At 39.6% G+C, this 26284-nt stretch overlaps 1 protein-coding gene across 4 annotated transcripts in view; it reads left to right on the forward strand.

The window, feature by feature from the left end:
- UBE2H (ubiquitin conjugating enzyme E2 H) overlaps positions 1 to 26284 on the forward strand; it is a 102001-nt gene that overhangs the window by 41979 nt on the left and 33738 nt on the right. For 3 of the 4 annotated variants that reach the window (XM_032305551.1, XM_032305552.1, XM_032305549.1), the window contains exons 2-3: positions 17956 to 18032; positions 18588 to 18662. In XM_032305551.1, the coding sequence (XP_032161442.1) occupies positions 17956 to 18032; positions 18588 to 18662 (152 nt within the window). Of the gene's footprint in view, positions 1 to 3160; positions 3184 to 17955; positions 18033 to 18587; positions 18663 to 26284 lie in introns of those variants that run through there. The other variant, XM_032305550.1, reaches the window with a different exon arrangement.

A 26284-nucleotide genomic window follows, 5' to 3' on the forward strand; every position in this document is an offset into this window, starting at 1 on the left:
TACCGGTCTTTGTTTCATAAGACTACCCTGCAGGTTCCTCTTCTCTGTCCTTTAAATCCTGGGGTTTGCTCAGGTTCCACAGTTGGTCTTCATCCCTTGTTAGCTGATGTACTTTCCTTGGGTGATTTCATCTATTTCCCTAGTACAGGTGTCTCCAAAATTTAAAAATTCCTTCTCTTTTGAGTTCCAGTCTTGGATGGCCAGATGGCTACTGGACTTCTCCACTAAGCTATCCTTAGGAGGCTGCAGATTCAACATGTCCTAGATAGTCTTTGTGTCCCTCTCATTGTTCTTGCTCTCTTGCTGAATGGTATTGGCATTCCCAAATGATTCAGTTCTAACATACTAGAATTATCCTTGGCTTGGCCCTCTTCCTTCACCACCTCCTTCAGATCCATCTCAGATGTTTTTCTTAATTCCTAAGCATCTTTCTTTTGTTTGAAATGAGGCTAACCTCTTTCTTTGTTGGGAGAGAGACTCCCAACCTCCAACTATATAATTGGTGAAATAAGGGCAGAGCCCTGTCCCTGGCCCGAGGTGAACCAAGCTCATGAGTCTGAAAGGTAAAATTGGAAAACCTGTACATTATTTACAGCACGCTGGCATGGTGCTGTCTCCTTATAGGCAGACATCACTAGCAGCCCATACCATAACTAGAAGGTTATCTGAGAAGGAATCAGAACAAAAACAATGAGGTGAATCAAATGTTTAATGGCGTGTCATAATCTGATGATGCCATCATCTTGTAATGGAGAAGTCCCTTGTGACCAGAAAACTGTCTTTGAACAAAAACAACTCCTCCTCCCCTGCTCAGTTTCTTCAGTGGCACCTGACAACCTTTTTCTCTAATTTTCTTTCAGTACTTACAGGGCTGACCCTTTCTGTTGATACCTTTTTCTTCTCATACATAAATACATTCAGTTTGGCTCAGGATGGCTTGCACGGTTTTCTTCTCAGTTATTAGCACTGGTATTGAGTTGCGCTTTGGGGGTCATCTTCGCGTGTTTGGGGCAGACTTCTGTAGTTGGCGTGTAAGAACAAAGGACTAATCTCCGTTCCGCTGGCATCGCTCCCTCCTGAAAACACCTCCCCCTTCCCACTCTCTGAGGTTAGGAGCACCTTCGTTAAGCCTCCCTTAGTTCCACCGGGCAACTTTTTTTTTTTTTTTTTTTTAAAGATCCTATCCTTTTATTAGAGTGTGGACAGCAGGGAGAAGGAGAAGCAGACTCTGCTGAGCAGGTTGCTGGATGCAGGACGCAGGGCTCAATCCCAGGACCCCACTGTGACCTGAGCCTAAGCGCCCATTGTAATTCAAGCAAAGAACAAATCAGATAAAGCTCCTGCCCTCTTGGAACTTGAATTTTGTCGGAGGTGAAGGAGGATATAAACAGACAAAATGGTACTTCTCGTAAGACCTACGCAGAAGAGGCTGCAGATCGAGAATAACTGGGGGTGGGTTGGGCTGTGTACTTCAGGTGATCAGAAAGGTATCTGAGGAAGTGGCATTTGAGAGACACCGTAAAGGATAAGAGGAAGCAAGCTATCTGTAGAAACAGGGAAGTCAGCTAGCCAGAAGTAGCAGCCCATTGCAAGGGCCCTGAGGAGGAGGAGGAGGAGAGCTTGTTGAGTTTCAGGAAATGAAAGAAGACGACCATTGTGACTGGAAAGGCTGAGAGGAAGAATGTGGTACGAATCTGTCTTTGTAATAATAACTTGTCTCCCTGGCTGATGTGGGGGTTCAGAGTTAGTACAAAAGGCTTAGAACAGTACTCAGCTCATTTGAGTGCTAACAGGGATAGCTTTAGTATTTGTGACTAAGAAGGGTAAGTAGCAATTTAAAAAATTAGAAAGGGACTTCACTGGCATAGAGGTTAGTAAGAAGGCCATTTTGGGAACAAGTTATAGGTTAATAATCCCCTTGTTAGTAATTGCTAACATCAGTGTAATAAGGATCTAAGCAGAGGTGCCTGGGTAGCTCAGTCGTTTAAGCATCCAACTCTCGATTTTCGTTTGGGTCATGATCTCAGGGTTGTGGGATCGAGCCCTGCATTGTGCTCCATGCTGGGGGTGGAGCCTGCTTGAGAGTCTCTCTGTCCCTCTTCCTTTGCACACCCCCCTTAAACAAACAAACAAAACTGAGCATATTAAAGTTAAAAGTCACTCATGTATATAACTCTTAAATATTTGAGAGATGTAATTTGTTTCATATGTTAGTAACCAAGGCAGACTAAAATGATAGCTGGCCCCTGCTAAAGCTGCAGATACGGTTTTTGGGTTATTACTAATAGCAAATACTGAGCCTTTCCTTAATCTTCTGTTTACTGTACTTTTTTTACATTGAGATAAACAAGGTGTATAGAGATTTAAGTGACCTGCTCAAGACCGTATGGCAAGGAAATGATCAAGCTGAGATTCACATTAATGAGTACATGCCTCCAACCACTAGAATCCTGAACTTGTATTCTTACAAAGTCTGTGTTCTTGGAAAAAAGCCCTCTTCTTTGGAGTTTCTAGGGAAACCCTGAAACCAAGTGGCAGAGAGGTGGCTGGGCCTTAGGACTTTGTTGGTGTTCCTGTCAGTCTCCAACATGTGACTCTACAGTCGTAGATTTCGTCATCTCAATAGTGCAGATGTTGAATATTTTCTGTTAAGTGCTGTTAGTGGTTCCTTTTTAACAGGGAAATTAATTACTCCTGAGCACATTGCGGTCAGGGATTAATCCCTTTCTGGCTTCCTTCAGCTAGCATGTTTTGTGAGTCCCCTTCCTTTGCCTTCCAGCCAGCATGTGCTTAGGGTAGTGGCGTGCATGCTCCCTGCCCAAGCCAAAGAGGGAGAAAGGTAAATTTGTAAGGGAAAACATTCAAATACAAATACTCGTCTTGATGTGTTTAAACATGTTGAGACAGTTCTGAGGTGAGGGACAGTTTAATGATAGATATATTGGTTTCTTGTTTGCTTAGTTTAAGGCAGTGATTATTTCCTTGGAGGAAAAGTACTGAAAAGAAAAAACTTGGTCATATACTGTATGTCTGTGTCTCAGCAGTGAATAATACTTAACATGGTCATTAGGAGTGTAATCTCTGCATAGGATTTTGACCAGCAGTGGTGCTGCACCTGTGTTCCGTGGACAGGGAGAGGGAATGTGGGGGACGGTGGAAGTTGTGATACTCCATAATGAGAAAGTCAGCTGATAGCATTTGTAATGAGAAAATCAAGTAGTATATAAATAAATAAATACATGGAAGGTAAGTACCATTTTATGTCTGAATTATTTCCTGCAGGATCTCTTGTTTTTAGGTAGTCAAGTAAACTGCAGCTTTTAGTAAATTTGGAGACCAGAATTATTTCATAAAATGTTAAATAGCTGTTGCTAAGATATTCTCTGTAAATCTGTATAAATCTTCATGAGTATTATTTTGTATCCTGTCATATAGCAAAAGTAGTTTGGTATAAGGAGCTATTTAGAACATTAGGTCTACCCAAGAAACAAGAAGTTAACTTCACATCCTCTTTGGGGCGTAGATATAAAAGTGCAAATACTTCACGTATTTAGAGAGGTAGGTGAAATACAGTGCCTGTCGTTCAGTCAGATGATGTCATGTCAGACTATAAACTCTTCCATTTTTTTCACCATTCTCTGCCCAGGTTCTGGAGTAAACCTGTCTTATAGGTTAAGTGAGATTTATTGGCTAGTCTTATCTTTGAAATAGCTAATGAAAGGTGCTTCATCTCTTAGTGCATTTTTGTTTATGAATCCTAAAGGGCCACCTTCACATGCAGGTGCTGTGTTAGAGAGGCAAGGAGGAAGGTCAGTGGAGTGGATCATTTTCCCTTGGGGCACCCAGTCAGGACTGCAGTTGAATTGGTGAACAGCAATTGGCGGTATAGATGCCAATTATAGTACTGTTTAAAGATGAACTTTGTTTCAGCGTGAAGGCTTAAATACCAGTATTGGTGAGGGTGTGAGGAAAACAGGTTGGCTTTTAAGATGGTGATTAGAAAGTAACTGAATGCAGTCTTTTTGAAGGACATTTATCAGAATTAGGTATATATCCCTTTGACTTAGAAGTTCCGCTTCTGGAAATTGCAAACAGAAACTTGAAAAAGTAGAGCAATAGGCATGTATCGGGATGGTTGTTGTGACGTTGCAATAGTGTGTAAAACCAAACAAACGGGTGCCTGGGTGGCTCAGTGGGTAAGCCTCTGCCTTTGGCTCAGGTCCTGATCTCAGGGTCCTGGGTTCAAGCCCTGCAATGGGCTTTCTGCTCATCGGGGAGCCTGCTTCCTCCTCCTCTCTCTCTCTCTCTCTCTCTCTCTCTTTGCCTCTCTGTCTACTTGTGATCTCTGTCTGTCAAATAAATAAAATCTTTCAAAACAAACCCCCCAAAAAACAGACAGTGAACTATGAGTTCACTGATGGCTGCTTAAGTTACGACTCTTTGATTAAGGGGCGGAGGGAGGGCCGCTTAAGTCTGTATATAGTTATAAAGGTGTCCTCCATGTGATACTTGGAGAAAGGTGTTTACAGAATGCTTTATGGTTGTGTGTCTGTGTGTATTGTGATGTGAATGAGTGTGTGTGTAAGCACTTCTGTGCCCAGTAAGCTTGTGGCATCTGGGTGGTGAGACTCTAGACTGAGGGGGTGGGAAGGCCGCTTTAGGCCCCACTCAACATTTAAAAGACAATTGAGGAAGAAAACCTGAAACTCTGTATTCACCAGCGGAGGTTATTAAGTCTTATCAAAAGGTGTTCTCCAAACAGCACTCTGACCTGTGGTCATGGCATCAGCCAACTGTTTGTCTCACTTGGTGGCATCTGAAACTGTCAGTCCTATTTGACCCTGTGGTACAAACACGAGAGAAGGAAACCTAGTAGTTTTGTCACCTTTTCAGTGCCAGATTTTCTTACTATATATACACCCACTGTTCTGTGTGTCTAGGTTTGTTTTCTCTGGTTTTGCTAAAAAAACAAAAACAAAAACACCTTTTTTCTTTTTCACATTGTTTAATTATTCAGGAAGTACTCCTTGTGAGAAACGTGATTTTTCATTTCCTTCCTGTGCCTCATGACAATACAGTCTTTATTTCTTACAGCTTATGTATATTTAAACCTCAGACTTTCTACTTGAAATTATTAGGCTAGCTTCCCTATCACTGTGTATCACTTGCATACTTCCTGATTGTACCTGACAGCCTGTTTCTTACTGCGTGTTAATTGTTTCTAAGGGTCTTGAGCGAGCAGTCTTGCTGGCATGGCGAGAAAGCGTCCTCTTTCGGTGCTGTCACCTGTCACTTGTGTGAGGCTTAGAACAGCTCCAGCCATGCTCGCCGTATTGCACTGCACACCTAGTGTGCGTCCCTTTTTCACTCCTCAGCTGTTGGCTTTCCAGGGTTTTCTGTTTATTTAATCATTTTGGGGTTATTTTCTTATGGTAGGGTGTTTAAAAGGTACTTTAAAAAAGTATTTTTCCGGGGCGCGTGGGTGGCTCAGTGGGTTAAGCCGCTGCCTTCGGCTCAGGTCATGATCTCAGGGTCCTGGGATCGAGTCCCGCATCGGGCTCTCTGCTCGGCAGGGAGCCTGCTTCCCTCTCTCTCTCTCTGCCTGCCTCTCCATCTACTTGTGATTTCTCTCTGTCAAATAAATAAAAATCTTAAAAAAAAAAAAAAAGTATTTTTCCCCCACTCCATTTTAACGTTTCTTTTGCTTATTTTCACTGTGGACTTTTCTGAAAAAAACAAAACGACATTCCAGTTTCTTCTGAAAGTTGTCATCCAAGTTCCATACTAATTACTCATGAAGATGATAAATATAGCTTGTAATAGCTACTTGAACATATCAAAAGGGATATTTGCCTACTAACTACCCTTTCATAAAGTTGTTAGCAGAATTTCAATCAAGAAGACACTGCTGTTTTCCGTATTACATTAGGTTACATTTTAATCTGCCCCCCCCCCTTATTTTTTTGGCCTTTATTAAACTTCCAACATGGGGCACATGGGTGGCTCAGTCAGTTAAGCATCTGCCTTCAGCTCAGGTCATGATTCCAGGGTCCTGGGATCAAGTCCCTCATTGGGCTCCCTGCTTGCCAGGGCCTGCTTCTCCCCCCCCCCCAAATAAATCAATAAGATCTTTAAAAAATAAGGGACACCTGGATGGCTCAGCCAGTTAAGCAGCTGCCTTCAGCTCAGGTCATGATCCCAGGGTCCTGGGATGGAGTCCTGCATTGGGCTCCTTGCTCAGTGGGTAGCCTACTTCTCTCTCTGCCTCTGCCTGCTACTCTGCTTGCTTATGTGCGCTCTCTCTGTCTCTGTCCCTGACAAATAAATAAATAAAATCTTTTTCAAAAAATAATGAAAAAATAAAAATAAAAAATAGGGCACCTGGGTGGCCTAGACAGTTGAGTGTCTGCCTTCGGCTCAGGTCATGATCCCAGGGTCCTGGGATCGAGTGCTGCATTGGGTTCCCTGCTCAGCAGGGGAGCCTGCTTCTCCCTCTCCCGCTGCTGCTTCCCCTGCTTGTGTGCTCTGTGTGTGTGTGTGTGTGTCTGTTTATTAAAAAAAAAGAAAGAAATCAGTAAATAAAAAATAAACTCCAACACATAATTATTGCTGCTACCTCTGATGAATCTTCCAAATGGTTAATAGAAACTAGGCTCAGTTGAATACAGACATAATCCATGTTTTGGAATGCCACATTCTCGGCACTGGTAGACTGTGCTCTAACTTAGCACTCTGTCCCCTGTATTTGTCTGTATTTCTGCTCTATTCACTATAAAATCATGACAGTGAACTTGAACCAGTTACTTAGTCCTTTGCACATGTATTGCTTTAAAAAGCTGAGTCTGTGCTGCTCTCTTCCCCTTGCTTAATTTTTCTGAAATCAAGGTTAAGGTGTTCATATTTGGCATCTGCTATGCTTAATGAACATGAAGTAGTAAAGGAAACAGCAGGTGTTGGTCCTTCATGTTCTGGAAAAAAACTAAGGAATGAGGAGGTACTTAGGACTGGAGCTTTAGAGCAATGATCTGTAAGGGCACACACGGTTTGCATGTGCATGTGTGTTCTCTTTCTCCTTTCCTCTGCGTTAACAGGCATTTATATTTGAATTTTAAAGAATTTGCTTTAAGAAATTCTTGAGGTTATTGATGTTACAAAATTACTGTGGGGAATTCTTAGTGTCTGGGGACACAAACTCATAATTAGACAGTATGGACAAGGAAAGGAAAGAGAGTCATCCAGGTTATGAACCAGGATCTCTCTGTAAGCAGCTCCATGACTTTTGAGATGACTATAAAAAGAAACGGATAACCACATATCTAAGATCTCCTCTTGCTCATTTTCTGTGATTCATTGCTTTTCACTTTACCATAATTTTCATCTGTAGAGTGGGTATCACTGCTTGTATTTATTGATTTTTACACAGCACTTCGCAGTTGTAATATAATATATATTACTTGGAGAGTGGCAAAGAAAATACTTCCTTTAAAAATGTCACTGCTGGGGTGCCTGGCTGGCTCAGTCAGCAAAGCATGAGACTCCTGATCTCAGGGTAATGAGTTCAAGCCCCGTGTTGGGCATACAGCTTACTTAAAAAAAAAAAAAAAAAAATCCACTGCTTACTGTAAATGATTCACATATGCCTTGATTAGAATGTCTGTGGGTAGGGATTATAAAACACTTTAACTTAACTGTTTTCATTGAGTGATATTGCAGTCTACATCTCAAGTGTTAGGGTGAAAACTTTAAAACAAAAGGAAGTAAAGTTTTCAAAGATTATTAGAGAAGAACACTGGAAGCATGGATAACCAGATATACTGCATAGATATTCCATGAAACTGTTAAATTTAGCTTACAGAGAAGCTGCTTCCTGATGCACCTTGTCCTGAAACTGTGGATGGCACGGTAAAGAAGCATACAGCCCAGAAGGGGAGATAGGATGTATTTTAAGTTTTGTTTCCATTAGGATTTTGCAGAGGGCCACCAGACTGTTTGCATGTTTCTGTATCATTTATGGGGAAATTATATGTTGCATTTGACTTCAAAGTTCTCAAGTTCAGGTGCTGTTGTCATTCTTTTTTTTTTTTTTTTTTAAAGATTTTATTTATTTATTTGACAGAGAGAAATCACAAGTAGATGGAGAGGCAGGCAGAGAGAGAGAGAGAGGGAAGCAGGCTCCCTGCCGAGCAGAGAGCCCTATGCGGGACTCGATCCCAGGACCCTAAGATCATGACCTGAGCCGAAGGCAGTGGCTTAATCCACTGAGCCACCCAGGCGCCCCGCTGTTGTCATTCTTAAGGTTGTGATTCATTTGTTTTTCTTCTCCAGCCTACTGTGATTAGGTAGTCTGCCTCTGGAATGACAAGGTTCTTTCTGTTTACTTCTCTTGACATGTGGACAGTGGCTTCATCTGCCTCCATACTGAGAACAGGGGACCTGGAAGTTGTAATTAGGTACCACTGTCTTTTAATATGTCTACTTTAAACAATTTTTCCCTTAAAGAATTTTTTTTTTTTTAAGAGAGTGGGGGAGGAGCAGAGGGAAAGGAATAGGCAGACTCTTAAGTGGGCTCCACAACCAGCATGGAGCCTACCTAGTGCAGGACTCGATCTCATGACTGAGATCATGACCTGAGCTGAAGTCAAGAGTTGGATGCTTAATGGGTGTCTGGGTGGCTCAGTGTGTTAAGCCTCTGCCTTTGGCTCAGGTCATGATCTCAGGGTCCTGGGATCGAGCCCCACATTGGGCGCTCTGCTCAGCAGGAAGCCTGCTTCCTCCTCTCTCTCTGCCTGCCTCTCTGCCTACTTGTGATCTCTCTATGTCAAATAAATAAAATCTTAAAAAAAAAAAGTTGGACGCTTAACCTACTGAGCCACCCACATGCACCCACCCAAACCAACTTTTTAAACAGTTTTTCTAGATCATTTGTTTAGGTTTTCATTGTGAACTTTATGTCTCTGGGGTGTCTTTGGTCTTGGAAATCTTTTAAGTATTTTTTCTCTGCAGTTCAAAGCTATATCTTAAATCTGTAGATTTTAAACTAGTTCCTTGACAGTATCACCTTCCATAGAAGCAGAGTGTAGTTGGATATATACAGCCTTCTGATTTAAAAAAATAAGATAACACGATACGTATTAGAAATTAAAGTGAATTTTATTATGTTTTTATTTTATTACTGTACACAAAGATAGTTTTTTTTTTTTTAAAGATTTTATTTATTTATTTGACAGAGATCACAAGTAGGCAGAGAGGCAGGCGGCAGGCGGGGGGCGGGGGAACAGGCTCCCTGCTGAGCAGAGGGACTCTATCCCAGGACCCGGAATCATGACCTGAGCTGAAGGCAGAGGCTCAACCCACTGAGCCATCCAGGCACCCCTGCAAAGATAGTTTAATGAATCTTTGTCACTTAAAACTTTGTAGTTATCAGGACTTTGCCACACATCTTTTCTTCTGTGAAATACTTTAGGGCAAATCCCAGATGTTTTCAGTTAACACCTACATACATCAGTTGGCCTCTTTTAAAAATAATGATGGTTATGTAAATAACCATAATGTCATTATCATCCTTAGGATTATAAGGGGTTCTTTGAGTAGATGGCTTGTTTTTAACGTAGTGTTTTTTTTATCTTTGAATCAAGCTATAACATCATGAAAAGCTTTTTTTTTCCCTCAAGATTTTTTTTTTAAAGATCTTAACTTACTTGACAGAACACACTTGACAGAACACAAGCAGGGGGAGGGGCAGAGGGAGAGACTCCCCGGGCAGATTCCTGACTGAGTGCACTGAGCAGGTCTCGACCTCACAACCTGTGAGATCATGACCTGAGTCAAAACCAAGAGTTGGATGCGTAACCAAGTGAGCCCCCCGGGTGTCCCTACAGATAACTTTTTAAAGGTTGGTAGCCCAGTGACAGCTCTTAAATCTAGCTAAACAACAACAACTGTGCGAGGGGCACCTGGCACCTGGCTGGCTCAGTCGATGGAGCATGGGACTCTTAATCTTGGCATCATGAGTTTGAGCCCCATGTTAGGTGTAGAGATGATGTTAAAAAATAATAATAAAGGAAAAGAAACTGCCAATGCCTTCAGCGTACAGTATGGGAAGTTTCTATTTCAGAAAATAAACATGTGCCCTTTTAGTTCTTCGTGGCATCATTGTATTTTGTGATGCTGTACAGTAACCATAATAACATCAGGAAAGGGGTGTGTGTGTGTGTGTGTGTGTGTCAGTCAGGGGTGGAGGGGAGTCTCAAATACGTAGAAGAAAACAGTTTTTGAGATATTAAAAGAATTGTTGCTTAAGTAAATTTTAGTCCTGTGGAAACTAATTTTAGTCAGTTTTGTGTATTTTTTACGTTTAAAAAATTTTTGAATTTTTTTTTTTGTGTCAGATGCTGGGCCAGGTACCTTTCTTTGTAGGTGTTTCAGCTTCAGCATCCCTGTGAATGAGGTAGTTAATGTCTCCCCAGCCCTCTCCCCTTGCTTAGAGATTGGGAAACAGGCTGAGAGTTAAGTGATTTGTGAGGTGACTCCTTCTAAATCACCAGTTCTCCAGCTGCTTATAGTATATGGCCACTTGGCTTATCCATTTATACTTCAAATGGCTTCTGTGTTCAGAACTGAACTGAGCATCTTCCATAAAAAACTTGTTCCTTCTGTCCTGTGCTTCACTTCCCTGTTAATAGTGTCACCTTCCCTGTCTGACAAAGCTAAAACTATACTTAGATCTCAGACTGGCAGTTCCAGGCTGTGCCTGTCTGGCAACTTCATTCATGTGTTCATTTAATGTAGTTAATTGAGTGCCTACTGTATGTTGGGTACTCTTCTAAGCTCCAGGAACGTAGCAATGAACAATCCTTGCCTTTAGAAGCTTGCATTGTAGTACTAGGAGACAAGTGATAAAGTAAAATACATTGTATATTAGTTGGTGACAATGTAGCAGTATGTGGTTATAAGTAGGATGGTCCCAGAAGAAAGCTTTGCTGAGAGAGACCTTGGAACACGTGCTCTGTTTGCATTTAGAAATTAAGATACTGGCTTAGAAATCTAGTTCTTTGGTTTCTCATGAAAATGAGATATTCTAGCAATACTGGAGATGTCTTTTTAAAATTTTTTTTAAGATTTTTTTTTTTTAATTTGTCAGGGTGCATGAAAAAAGAGAGTACAGCAGAGGAAGCGACAGAGGGAGAAGCAGGCTTTCTGCTGAGCAGGGAGCCTCATGTCAGGCTTGATCCTGGGGCCTTGGGATCATGACCTGAGCCAAAGGCAGACGCTTAACCGACTGAGCCACCCGGGCATCCCTAGCAACACTGGAGCTTTCTTCTAGCTGTGCTGTATCTAGGCAGACACTTAACCCACTAAGCCACCCAGGCATCCCTCCTGTGCTGTTCCGAGGCCTGTGTAAATCTCTATACCCACAAACTGAAAGAAATCTATTCCCTAGTAGCAAACTGCTTTTGCATTTACTCTTTAATGTACAGATCTCATGTTCTCTTGCTAAACTTTAAGCTTCTTGGAGGCTGGCTCATTTAAGAGTAGTTTTTCTTTGGGCGCCTGGGTGGCCCATTTGGTTAAGCAACTGCCTTTGGCACAGGTCATGGGCCTGGAGTCCCAGGATTAAGTCCCACATCAGGCTCTGTGCTGGGTCAGGGGTTGGGGGTGATTCTGCTGCTCCCTCTGACCCTCCCCCTTCTCATGCTCTCTCTCTTGCTCTGTCTCTCTCAAATAAATAAAAATCTTTTTAAAAAGAGTAGTTTTTGTTTGCCTTATGGCTCTTGTGTGTGAGTGTTTATAGAATATTTAGTAAACCAACTTTTAATAGAATAAAGACTGTGATCCTTTGTGGATTTAAGAGATGCTAACACTGTATTCTCTGTAGCTCAGTTTAACAGATTTCTATCACTTCATGTGGAAAGCTTAAAATATTTTGTTGAGGATTAGGTAATAAAATTGCTTGACTTTAGGAGATACTGACACCTGTATGCTGTGCTGATTGCTCTCAACCCTGTATTACTGCTGCCCAGAGTGAGATGAATGATAAAAATAGCTACTTTTTTTTATTTCATTGCTGGTAGAAGGATTTTTCCTTCCCTCTTACTGTCTTGCATCCTTTTCCCCATGATTGTTTTCTCGATGGCTTTTATTTCTGCTGCTTTCATTATTTGTCTTTGGTATAAAAGTCTTCCCTTCAACTAATGTAAAGAATACAAACCTTTCAAAACCTTTTTTTTTTTTTAATTTAAGCTTTAATGTCACCCAGGAGCTTCTGTTACTGTACATGACTTTTTTGTGTGGTGGTGTTGTTTTTGAACAGATGTACTTTTGTTTAAATTATAATTATTGGGGTGCCTGGGTGGCTCAGTTGGGTGTCCCAAGTCTTGGGTTTGGCTCAGGTCATGATCTCATGGGTTGTGGGTCAAGCCTTTCATGGGGCTCCACACTCCGTGGAAGTGTGCCTGAGATTCTCTTCCTCTGCTCCCCCCATGTGTGCCTACTTTCTCTCTCTAAATAAATCTATAAAAAAGAGATACATCGTCTTAGTTCTACACTGTTAGGCTTGTTAAATGTTGAAGTTCCAATAACACTACATTCTTAATTTTTTTTTTTTTTTTTTTAGAACTTTAATGGAAAATTTCAAACATAAAAGAACAGTGTGATAAACCCCCAGGCTTCATTCACATTCAGGAATTCCCACCTCAGGGCTTACACCATTTCTTCAATACCTTTCTTCTAACTCTTGAGGCAAATTGTAGACATCCTATAGTTTAATTAGTAAATATTTCAGTGTATGTCTTTAAAGGAGAAGTATTCCTTGTAAACAGAACCCCAGGGGCCCCTGGGTGGCTCAGTCATTAATCATCCACCTTCAGCTCAGGCCATGATCCCGGAGTCCTGGGATCAAGCCCCACATACCAGGCTCCCTGCTTGACGGGAAGCCTGCTTCTCCCTCTCCTACTCCCCTTGCTGTGTTCCTGCTCTTGATGCATCTCTTTCTGTCAGATCTTTAGGATTTGATTTCATAAGATTTGATAAAATCTTTAGGAAAAAACAACAACAGTGTAACCCCAGAAGTATTATTTTCGTGATATTTTGCACATCCATGGGTTTATAGACATGCCACGTTCTTATCAAGAATACTAGGTAGTGAGTAAAGGTTGGCAAGTGTCTTCAATGTTTGTAGTATGATTCATCTCAAGGAGGGTTGGAAACAGACTGGTCTGAACAGAAAGCCACAGATTTTGCTTCTACCTTCTGCACAGAAGCGCATTCTTCACCCCATTCCCTTACTTCGACACAGCTCAGGGAGGCCACCCTCATTTATTTTATAAGCTCATTATCAGTCAACTTAGGAAACAAGGCTGTCTGATTTGTAGGTCTTTGACCTGTTAACGTCAGTCCTGTGGCACAGGCTTTTAGCCCTTGGCGCTCTTTCTGGAAAATTCCAGAACTATATAAAAGCCATTTCTAAAATCCCGATAGACACGTTTTGCCAAGAATGTCAGTTATCTCTTGACAGTTTGGCATTAACCTTTAAATATTAGATTGTGTAATCATAATGCCATTCAGGGAAAATAAGGTGGTGGGTGGCTGGCATTTTAAAAGTGAAACGAGCTTGGGTTCCCGTGAATGTTAATCATTATTATATTGAAAATGCGGAGAGTCCTGAAGAGTGAAATGCTTAGTAAGTAAAAAGCAGTATTTTGCGAATAACTTAGATCATAGGTGAGTGAAACGTGGCTTCATGGGTTTATTTGACATATGTTTACCGGAACAGTATCTGAGGGGTATTTTCTGTGTTCGAGCTTTGTAACTGAGAGGGGAATCAAGAAACCTTCTAGCGCGTTCCCGCCAGCCTACTAGCCTGACCAGCACGTCTCAGAAATAGATAATTATTTTTGTCATTGTAACCTGCCTTCTCATTTGCCTTCCTTGCCCTTGAGTTTGCAACAGAGAGGAGAAAGAAACCCGTGACCTCTACCATAAATACACATGGTTACAGCAGTCAAGTAATTGCATATTTTTTGTGGGCAAGTCATTCATTCGTGGTGATGAAATGGCTTATTTTTAATGCAGTTTTCTTTCAACTAAACTTAAATTCTTTGTTTCCATTTGATTCAGTGGTCTGTACCATTCTAAGGCAGTATAAATTTAGCACAGCTTCTTCATTTTACCAACTTGGTAGGAGTTTTAAAGGTTTCATTCAGTTCAGTTTTAGTTTTTCAAACAAAATGGACTATAAGAATTCTTCAATTTACAGTATAATGTGTAATTAAAGACAGACCCAGGATATCTGACAGGAGGGTTGTACCAGGGATCGTGGGAAAGGGGAGGTTTGGAGCATTACTTCTAATCTCATTTTAACATGACTGTTGGGAAAGGAGAATTTCTTTGGAAAGTAGATAAAAGCATGGACTGACTCTCAGATCCCAAAATGGAAGAAACCCAGATTTATTGCATACCTGTCAAGGATAGAAATATCTTAAGTTTTCTGGAAAAGACATCCATGTGGATAACTTAAAACTTTAAATGATTAATTAAGAGTAATTGCTGTCCACCAATGCTATTCATAGCAGATTGGTTCTAATGAGGAATGTTGCTTCTATAGATTTTTAGGTTATAGAATTAGTTTATGACTTCTTTTGATAAACTCTCTGAATCCTCTACCTTACTCTGTTCTTTTCATTTTACTTGTGAATTTATTTGGTTTTGTTTAATGACGGGGATATCTTTACCTGTATTACTTTATTCAGTTACCTATTTCTGGATATCTCAAGTTGAGCAGAAACGTACATTAGAGGAGCTGTGGGTATGGAGCAGGCACCAGTAAACACCAGTGGATATAGTGGCAGCCTGTTGTATAAAATCGCTAATAACCCATTAAATCAGTTCCTTTTAATAAATATTTAATTTCCATTTTTAAATGTCACATATTCCAGTAAACATATTTGCACATTTCAGATACACTTTTGTCTTTTTAGTGAACTTTTTGTTAAACAGTAGCATATATATGAAAAGTCCACAAATCTTGGTAGCTCGGTGATAAGTGGAACAAATGTTTAATCAGCACTGGAGAAGTCCCCCTTGAACTACTTGAAATGATTGCTGTCCCCACTAGGGTGACTACTATCCTAATTCCTAACACCATTGATTCATTTAGCTTGTTCGAAATGTGTAGCGAAGGAATCACATTGCATGTGCTCTTTGGTACCTGGTTTCTTTCACTGTAATATCTGGGAGACTCATACACTCAAATGTTGGAATTCATATTTTATTGCTGTGCAGTATTCTGCTGGGTGACAATCATAGTTTATCCTTTTTATTGACAAGCCTTTGGGTTGTAACCTAAATTTTGGATATTACAAATCGTGCTGTGAGCATTCTGAAACCTCTGTGTTGGTGGTCATCGCTATACGGCTCTCTAGTGGGAGGAATGCTCTTGGGCGTAGGGTGTATGTATGTGTACTTTCCACGCCCACAGTTTTCCAAAGTGGTTGAAACTGTATCACGCTCCCACTAGCAGTGTCTGGTTATTTTTTTAAAAATAAACTTCATAAAAGTGAAATTTGAATAAAAGAATAAATTTATTTTGAGTTTTGGAACACAGTGCTAAATTTATCCTCAGGAATGTGAATTTATACTCCACTGAACACTAGGTTTTCATCAGCCCTTTCTTTTTTTTTCTTTCTTTCTTTCTTTTTTTTTTTTTTTAGCCCTTTCATTTTCATAGTGAAAAATGTCTAATTTTTAAACTAAAGAGTTGAACTTTTTTAAAACTTAATTTTGCTCATTCAGTTTTCTTGGCTGTCCTGGTCTTTCTCTGTCAAGGGGTTGCTAATTTTTCTTTTTTTTCTTTTCCTTCTTTTTCTTCACCCAAGGGGGCGGGGGGAGGAGCAAAGCAGGGAGAGAAAGAGAACCAGGGAGAAGGGGAAGAGAGAGAGAGAGAGAGAGAGAGAGAGAGGGTCTTAAACAGGCTCCATGCCCAGACTCTGAGCCCGTGGGCTCCATCTCAAAATCCTGAGATCATGACCTGCGCTGTGATCAGGAGTCAGACACTTAACTGACTGAACCACCCAGGTGCCCCTTTAATTTTGCTTACTGCTTTGTAATAACCTTTTATATTGTAATCTACATTTTTTGGTCATATGCTATAATTTTTTTCTTCCTAGTTTTAATCTTGTCATTTACAATATAAAAGTTTTAAATGTTCATGTGCGCTTATATCTGCTAATCTTTTCCTCTCTGGTTTCTGACTTTGGTGTTACTCTTAGGGAAGTCTTTTCACCCCAAGATGATTTTCTAAAAAGTCTGTTTTCTTCAAGGGTTTTATTGTTTATATTTAATTTTGTCTATTGTAACTAGATTTAACTTGTAACTCGAGGTGCTTTTTTGTTTGTTTTAAAACAAATTTTAACCGGTTAATACTTTGGAATATTTTGCCATGTCAGAGGGTGACTGGTCCAGAAGAGTTTTGTACACCAATGCATGCATGTTTGTGTCATTTGACCAAGTGAGAAATAAAGTGTATTTTCCAGGACGGATACTATTTGAGTCCTCTCAGTGTGCGTGCTGTTAAAACAGTTTTCATTTAGAAAAGAATGAGATCAAATTAGTATAGACTAAATTGTCCTATTAAATATCTCTAGTGGGGATTGTTCAAGGCTTTTGAGGAAGGACTTTGCCAAATTACACCCAGCCCCTCTGTTCTTTGGCCTGTAGGACACAGGATAGGAGAGCCAAATATGTAATTTCATATCTTTAAAAATACTATTTTTCTCTGTGTAAGAGAACATTTTAAAATTTCTTTGGTTTCTTTGCCTTTGGTATAATAGTTCTTGTAATTAAAATGTGATTTGCACTGCTGTGGAGAACAGTGAGACCAGTTTATCTTTATTGGGTTGTTTGGGGTTTTCTTGTTGTTCAGTTACATTGTGACATTCGAGGTCCCCTTTTCCATATGTGGTTGTTTGGGGTTTTCTTGTTTAATTTCATTGTGAGGGGCCCCCCAAAGTTCATTACCTAAAATCCCCGAGTTATTATTTGTTTAGACCACAAAGAAGAAATACAAAACAACAGGTCTACTGATGCGGGTTGGTTTGGTTTTTAGAGTTGAATCTTAGTACCTTAAACATCTAAGAGTCTCAGGGGCAGATAAGTTTCTGAGGAAGAGAACAACACACAAGTACTCCTGTGATTGGAGCCCCAGAACATGCCAGAAGCTAGAGGCCGACCTAAGCTGGAGAGAGGGAAGGGGAGGGAAAGGGTAGGTGAAATAAATACTAGAGATAAGATTTATTGATTGACTCTGCTGCTGTTTTGCATTTAATAGTACCTGTAGGAAGGTGACATCACAATTATTTGATTATTCTTCTAAGCCAGGGGGAAAATGGGTGAGGACTTTGCTTAAGTAAATCCATAGCTTTAGGAGCATAGCATTTCGAGTTTAGGAGAATTGGTATTTTGTTAAGTTTTTGAATTTGACTAAAGGGAATAATGGAGTTTATGTTAAAGGTTCACTAGGGGTAGATTAGCGAGGAGAGACTGCAGAGGGGAGAAAAACTAAAACTAAGTGCCTTTTTTTCCTTTATATTATCTACAAAATGCAGTTTCCATGTTTTACATACTTAACCCATTTGATCCTCACAGAAATCCTATGAAGTGGTTTTTCCTGATTGACAAAGTTGGGGAGTGAGCTTACATTATGTTGGTGTAGGCCCACAGACCCAGTACGTGGCTCTCCTGGGATTTGAACACCAGTGTCTGAATCTGAAGTTTATTCGCATTCTTTTCATAAGAGTATATATTGCCTTCTAAATGACCAGAACGACTACGTATATTTCATATTTTATCAGTTTCAAATCAAATGTCGGTAACACTTTACGTAGCATATCTTGGGGATATCATCTTTAGTTCTTCCAGGTAATACAAAGCCTGTGTACTTTCCTTTACTTTTCACCTTAGCATTGAGAGTAAGCATGAGGTTACGATCCTGGGAGGACTCAATGAATTTGTAGTGAAGTTTTATGGACCACAAGGAAGTAAGTACACGTGTTCATATATGTGTCCTTCTTTTTCAGTTTCTCTTTTTCTCTGTTCCTTAGTAGGTAATGAGAATATCAGTGGAGGTATGTGTAGTATTTGAACAGTAAATTTAATGAAACTCTAGAACCAGTCAGAAAATTTTGCTTTTACCATAGTTACTTTATATGACAGTTTAAAACAGAAATTGTGAATACTATTGTTTAGCTTTTTTTCATGGATGGTTTTGGGTAACTTTTTCCCCCCCTTTTCTATTTTTTGTTTTTGATGAGGGGTGGGTGAAATAGGAAGCTGTTACTTATGAACTAAGTGTTTAATACTTTAAAAATCAGGTAAATGTAGGGGAGAAACAAATCTTATTTTCTAACTCGACATCTTTTAAAGAAAAGTTATTTTAATCTGAACATAGACTACCTGCTGATTAATTAATGTGGAATTAATTAATCTGCAAGATTTTCAAAAGATGATAGGATTTAATGTTTCACTTAAACTTGGGTTTATTTTTTAATGTGGAGACACAGCTCTAATGTTCAACATTTTTACTTTTATTTCAGCACCATATGAAGGCGGAGTATGGAAAGTTAGAGTGGATCTTCCTGATAAATACCCTTTCAAATCTCCATCGATAGGTATGTCACTACTCAGTTTTTCTCATTAAAGAGTTTTGAAAGCACAGAGAAAAGGAAAAAAAAAAAACCCGGCATTTTGTGAGAGATAATTCCAGAAATGGTTACTTCACCAAAGCCTAAAAAGGAAAAATTCAGTTAATCAGGGACTTTTTGTGGGACTTCACAGTGTGATAGATGATTAAATATACCTTTGCCTGATTGTAATGATTATAACTAAATTTTTCTGTCAGGGTCAGATGAAACAGTCTTAAGGCCCAGTGTCTTTTCAGGCTAAGCAGTAAAATAATAAACATACTTAAATCTCATTTTAATTGCTCAGTTGTTAGAATTAATGTTACATAGTGTTTATTCTAATTCTGTCATTAAGAATCCTCTCTAGAGCCGCCTCTGCTTTTGTTCATTGCAGCTGTGGGTACCTAGGAGTGAAATTCCCCTTTTCTGCTCTCTCTGCTCCTCATCTTTTTAGCCCCCTGAACAGCCGAAGAAAGTAGAGTAGGAGCCTCAGTGGGATTGTATAAAGAGGTACCTTTTTTTCCTCCTTCATCTTCTCTCTGCCCTAATTGGCCATACTACTATAACCCATCCCACCCACCCCCCCCCATTAAGGCACTTAGTGACAGTGTAGGTCTGTTAGCATCAGATGCTATAGAGGTATAGCTGATGAAAGGCTGACACCTTTTTTTTTTTTTTAAAGGTTTTGAGATTGTGGAATGGTAGTAACTCAGCAAACTTAAGTCAGCTTTTAAAATTTTCACTTAAAGATGAGTTTGAAATACTATAAAATACTGACCAATTTTAAGAAAGAATAAAAAATAAAATAGGAATATATTCATTCTTAGTCACATTGGACCTCATGTTCTGAATTGCCAGGTTTGGTATGTCTTGCTACTGCCATGGGCTTATCTTTGGAACTCATGCCAGGCCTCTTGGACTTTAGACACCACACACCCCACTCACCTTCCAACAAAAAGACTTTTGGTTTTGTTTGTTTGGGTTTGGTTTTGGTTTGGTTTTTTAAGGAGGTGGACCAAAGTCATCCTCAGCTTTACGTTTTGATTCTAGGCCTCCACATTTCTATCTAAGATAAGTAACGTGGAAAAGGTAGGATCATCGTAGACTAATTCTTAGTCAAAATGTCGTAGCTTCTCCTCCACTCTCCAGCTACCCTACTGCTTTCAAGCTTTGTGCTGTAAAAGTAATACAGAGCGCCTGTGATTCCTTCTTAACGCTGGGAGCTCTTAGCATTCATTTTAAGAATAAATTGATGATTTCCTTTTAAGGTCCCTTGGATGATTTTTCTAAGCTCAGGAATGGAGAAGATACTTTCTGAATGATTAAATTAGAAATTCCCCCTTGCTGCAAGGGTCTCTGAGGTGAAGGGTTATCAGATGATGAAATAGGAAGGGAGCTTGAGATAATCCCCAAAGATATCTGACTTAATGCCTGTAGGGGTGGGACAGCAGTCATTCCCAGTCCATTCTAGGGTGATGGAATGGTGTTACTCAGCTTGGGTTGGGCCGGGGATGAAGAGGGGGTGCTTTTCTGTCACGTTGTGGTCGCCTGTCCCCTGATGATCCATTCTTTCTGTACAGGCATTTGAACTTTGAGTAGTATGATTTTTAAATCTTTACAAACGGAATGTATAAACCATATAAATTCAGATATATTTCATATATGTCCATTTGCTTAAAAACTAAAAATTGGCATGCTGATAGTTTTGAGCCCTAAATTCCTAGTCAGAAAGAAATCAATATAACTGTTTAACAGTGAACTATACAGAAAAGCAGTTACATATCCTGCAGAAATGTAGTTATTTCTCAAACCTTATCTTAACATATTTTTCCAGATAATTATTTCATCATAACTTTCAAAGTAAACATGTCTAAACTTCAGGCATTGTTTATTTATTCACCAGTGACACAGCAGATGCCCATGTACTTCTAAATTAATGATGTAATATGAAATTGCTTGGGACAAATGACTAGGCTGATTTAACTTCTTCATAATTTTTCTTTAGCTTTTGTATGTGCTTTCAGAACTTAGAAATACCTACAGATGTGTACCATCTTCTCTTAGGGAAGTAGAAGTAGTTGAAATATTTGTACAAGCTGTGCTTGTTTCCTTCAAAGGAACATTGCATAAGAGAGTTATAATCAGTTGGGGGGGTGACCTATTTTCAGGTCATCAACAATATAATAACTGTTGAATTTGCTTTAAACATTTTGAAAGCTAGTGGCTCATTTAGAATAGGGAAGGTTTCCTTTTTGAGTTGTATAGGTAGTTGTAGAATTATATAGAAGGGCAAGGAGATTAGATAATCCCAACCTTAGATTCTTTTAAAATTCTGCCTCTATAGTATCTAGGCATACCCTTCTTCCTGAGCCAGATTTTTGAGCTCTTAAATTTAGATGAAGCTTCCTTACTGCTTAGATCTTGGAATGTTAATATGTGTGTGTGTATATGTTTGATTGCTACTTACTTATTTTATAATCGCCCCATAGTCTTAGTAGGAATGTAAGCAGATCCAGGTGACCAAAAATAAAGAAAAATTAAAAATGTTTCATAATTCTGTCCCTCAATGGGTATTATCATTTACATTCTGATGTATTTACTTTAAAACAATTTTCTAGGCATTTTTCAATATATACTCAATGTTATTTGACATGCTCACCTTTTGGGGTATCCTCTATATAAGTTTTGGAGAATTTTCAGTAGGTCATGATTGCCTAACTAAAAATACCCTTTAAAAACAATTTATGTCATTATACAACTTGGGGTTTTTTTCCCCCTCAAAATGGCAATAAAGCTATCTCTTTGGGAAGAGGAGGAATATAAACAGACTTTACAGAAGGAATATAAAGAGGTTATGATGTTTCTCAATGCCATCATTATTTCTGACATCTTAAGCTGATCTTCTGGAATGTTACATTCTCTTGGAGTATCATTAGTGGTAATGTTTATGAAGTCATCTTGATGCTTTGAAGCTGGATATAAGTTTTTGAAATGGCTAAAGTTCATTTAATTTCACAGAATAAGATAAATGGAAAAACTGAGTGACATCAGTTGGGGTGTAAAATGATACACAGTTCTGAAATTTCCTTAAGTTTAAGAATTATGATTTTCTTACGAACTGGCCCTAAAGGCGCTTTCAAAAGAGAAATTACAAAGCTCCTCTGACCAGTTGTAACATCGTTGAGATATTTGCATGGCTTTCCAGAGAGACCGCTTTGAAATAAATCATATCTGAATCTTTAAGTTCTGATTTATTCGAAAGTTCAGACTTTCGTGGCACCTGGGTGGCCTAGTGGATAAAGCCTCTGCCTTTGGTTTGGGTCAGGATCTCAGGGTCCTGGGATCGAGCGTTGCATCAGGCTCTGTTTGGCAGGGAGTCTGCTTCCCTCTCTTTATGCCTGCTACTCTGCCTGCCTCTGTCCTCTTTCTCTCTCTCTCTCTGACAAATAAATACATAAAATCTTTAAAAAAAAAAAAAAAAGTTCAGATTTTTATCTTTTTCATCCAGAAAGTTTCCTAGCATGCCAGTGCTGTTGGCATCCCCAGCTACGTAGAGTTGGGAGAGTGCGTTTGATCCGTAGACTGGTGATCAGGAAAGAGTGCTTCTGGCCCTGGTTTTCCTTGACCAAGAGAATGATACTCATCTGGACCGCTGTGTCCTTTTCTAGAAAATGAAATGCTAGAATTAAGTGAACTCTGCATGTTTGATAGTGACCAATGTATTAGCCACTTGGGATAGATGGCAGTCTTCTAATAATTAGGAAGGTCACAGAAGGCTCTCACTAGTTAGGAGAGAAGACCCACATAAATAAAATAATGCATGGGCTTTAGTGACAACATTTCATTGCTGTTTAGGACAGGTGTGAGTTAGTACCTCAGTCAGGGAAGAGAGTGTATGGAAGGAGATAGGCTTTTACAAGAAAGATTTTGTTTCGTGTGTTGAGAATATAGTTTTAGAAAAAAGCTTCAGAATTGTGAAGGTGCGCATAAGGACTTCAGAAAAAATACTCTCTCAGAACTCCCCATCATCCCCCATCAGTGAAGATTTTGTTTCATGCAGAGAAGCTGCTCCGGAGACTGCCGTATGCCATCCTTCCCCAGATGGCTTCCAGCAGGTGCTCGTCTATTAAGAGAATGCTTTTTCCAGAGAAAACACAGACTCGCAGTTGCTGTGGGGGTGAAATAAAGATGAGTGATCCCATCTACAAAGAGGATTGGAGCAGTTTTGAATAAAAATGGAAAAGTAACCAATAAGCATAGGATACAAAACGGTTTTATGTCTATTCCAAAGAATGCGTATTTTAAAAAGTGGGAGATACAGAACTTGTCAGATTGGCAAGTGTCATGTAGCTGACTTTGCAGTATATGTTGATTGACAAAGATTTTATATCCTTTTATGATTTTTGCATAAATTATCTTACGATTCAGAGATGTGCACTAAGATTAATGTATCAGAGTGTGCAATTTGCAGTGTTGTTCTTAAAACTTGTTTTTAATACTTTGAAGCAACCTAAGTGGCCCAGTAGATAATAAAGTAGTTAAATTATGGCATATATTAATGGGCAAAATGCCTTATAGTCATTCCTAATGTTTTAACCCCATCTTTAAAGGAACACATAGGGACGCCTGGGTGGCTTAGTCCATTAAGCCTCTGCCTTCAGGTCAGGTCATCATCCCAGAGTCCTGGGATCCAGTCCCACGTTAGACTCCTTGCTCAGTGGAGAGCCTGCCTCTCCCTCTGCCTGCTGCTCCCCCTGCTTGTGCTCGAGCTCTCTCTCTCTGTCTGTCTCTCTGACAAATAAATGTAATCTTTTAAAAATAAATAAATAAAGGAATACACAGAAAAATGGTAATCTTCTGTAGTGTAACTGTAATTTTTCCACGAAATTCCAAGTATGAATGCCAAAACATTGATACTGTTATCCATGGGTGTTAAAGGGATTAAAAACATTTTTTGTGTAATTTCTAAATACAATAAGGTCCTTTATATTATAGAAGGATATAGTTTTTAACATATGGCAGATGTGTAACTTTTGAATGTCCCTCTCCATCTTTGTCTGGGTCTACACTTTTCCTGTCCTTTGTTCTAGAAGGCCATTAAGCTTATCCTTGGCCAGAATTCTCACCTGGTAGCTTGCTAAGAGCCTGCTGGCCCTCATGTTTCCCCACCAGTTTCCTTTTTCCTTTTAGTTTTAATGATGTGTGTGTGTAAGGGTACAGACTGTTCTCTTTCCTTTGTTTTTCTGCTTGCAGTTTCGTTTATTGTATCTTGGGCACTGTCTTTAAACCTTTACACGTAACTTCATTTTTTTTTTCTTTCTTGTCCTCTTGTTCCTTCTCTTTGGTTGCTGCTGCGGGCAGTCCTCTTTTCTGTCTAACTCTTCCACTTGTGTCTCCCCCCCTCCCCCCCCCCCCGCTCCATTTTTCTCTTCAGATGAACCAGAAAAGGCCCTTGTTCGTAGCTAATAAATAATAATATTTTTGATAAACTTAAGCCTGGAGGGGGGATTATGTCTTCCAGTAAAATACAGACATAAGATACTAGATTCAAGGCTTTCAGCCTCTAAAGGTCTTGAAAATACCTTGAAGTCTGCCTTCAGGATCTGTAGTGGTCTCCGTCACACCACAGCTACTTAAACAGAAACATTCAAGAGAAAATTAAGAATTTGTCATTTTATGTCCTCTTTCAGAAGTACAGAGTATTTTAGAATCTTTTGTAATAACCATAACCTTCCCTTAGTGTGGGAACTCCATCACCACTTAACACTTATTTTTATTTTTTTCATTTATACTTTTTTTTTTTTTTTTAAGATTTTATTTATTTATTTAACAGAGATCACAAGTAGGCAGAGAGGCAGGCAGAGAGACAGGAAGGGAAGCAGGCTCCCTGCTGAGCAGAGAGCCTCCTTCCCTTCCTGTCATGCAGGGCTCGATCCCAGGACCCTGAGATCATGACCTGAGCCGAAGGCAGAGGCTTTAACCCACTGAGCCACCCAGGCGTCCCTCATTTATACTTCCTAAAAATAGAAAACTGTGTTGTAAGATCCAGGTAACAAGCCTGGAAACAAACTTTTGAAATACTGCCTGTGTACATCTCCACATTAGCAGTGAGGAGGACTCTCTCCTAGGAACAGGCTGCAGGCATTGTGTGTCTGGATTGAAATCTGGTGATACCAGAGCAGAGTAAGAGGAATGGTTAGTTGAGAACAAGGTTCTGGAGGGACTGCTTAATGGTTTGCTTAATGGTTGATAAAATGGTTGCGGGGCGGGGGGGTACCATGCTCATTCTGCAGTGGAATTTGATGCCAGTGGCACATATAGCAAGAGCTAGCCAAACCATATGAGTAAATGGAGACCAATTGGAAAGGTCATGGGCAGTGACAATAGCTGGAAAACGATGCTGAGCTCTCCCAGTTGGCCTTTATGGTTAGGTCAGCTCTTCTCTAAATAGAACGGTTTAGATCTTCCTATTTCAAGGAAACTAGATTAGATAACCTGTCACAGTCCCTTCTAAGTCTCCCAGTCTGCCAGAGGTTCTTAATTAGAAGATACTCTGATAATCAGTGCACCTTATTAGTTGTATTTGTGCCAGCAGTTAAGGAAAGTGATTGAATCTTTTTCATTGCCAGAATAGCAGACGCTTCTAGCATTCTAAGTTTTTGTTTCACTGTGGCCAGAAATTACCTCACAATATTTTTGGAATGGAATTTTATGGTATGACCAAACTATAGAGTTTAGAATGTTTACCATTTTACTTTGTGTTTTCCTAGATGGAAACATTGTACAGTTACCTCCTCAGTGTGTTGTCAGGAGTGGACCAGGATTTGGAGTGGGATATGTAGTTTCTGATAGGGTTTGGGCTTAGTCATTTAGCAGAGGCTTATTTGGACCATTATATTTCCACAAGTAGAATGAGTTCTTAGACTGAGGAAGCAAAATTCCATTCAGATCACCTCTATATTTCCCTACTTTCATGACCTTGGTTTTGAATTTAGTTTCTGTCTCAGTTATATAATTGCTACTTTGTAGTGATCTATATCTTTGGAATTCCAGTAGAGAGAAACAGGGTTCTAGTGGGAAGGTTTCGGTAAAGTTTTTTTGTTTTGCTTTTTCAGTTTTTTTAGATGATGCTATGAGAATGTAAGCCATTGTTAAAAGCTCCCTTTTTACTGCTGTTCTGAAAGAGATATTTTGCAGTTACTTGTTTGTTTTAGAGTATATATGGCAGCTGAAACAGAACCTACTTTCTCAGAATATGGATACTTTACGATAATCAGCTCCACAAATTTATTAGCTACCAGCTGTATACAGGGGATTACTCTAGGTGCTGGAGATACAGAGGTGAACAAATTGTTCTCGACATTTGCATTCTTTGAGGGGAAAAAAGAAAAAGCAAAAATTTAAAATGTCTGATAGCTTTATAGAGAATTGATGTGATAAAATTGGCATAATAGCTACCTTAGATTAGGTGTTGAGCAAGGGCTTCTCTGACAAAGTAAATTTAAGCTTGAGGTTTAAATGAAAAGGGAAAAATAAGCCAGCCCTGATCCTCCAGTACCAGGGAGGAGAGCATTCCAAGCAGAAGAAATTGTGAGGGAAAAGGCCCTGAG

Source organism: Mustela erminea, chromosome 11 (genome assembly GCF_009829155.1).
Source record: "Mustela erminea isolate mMusErm1 chromosome 11, mMusErm1.Pri, whole genome shotgun sequence".
Taxonomy (NCBI): domain Eukaryota; kingdom Metazoa; phylum Chordata; class Mammalia; order Carnivora; family Mustelidae; genus Mustela; species Mustela erminea.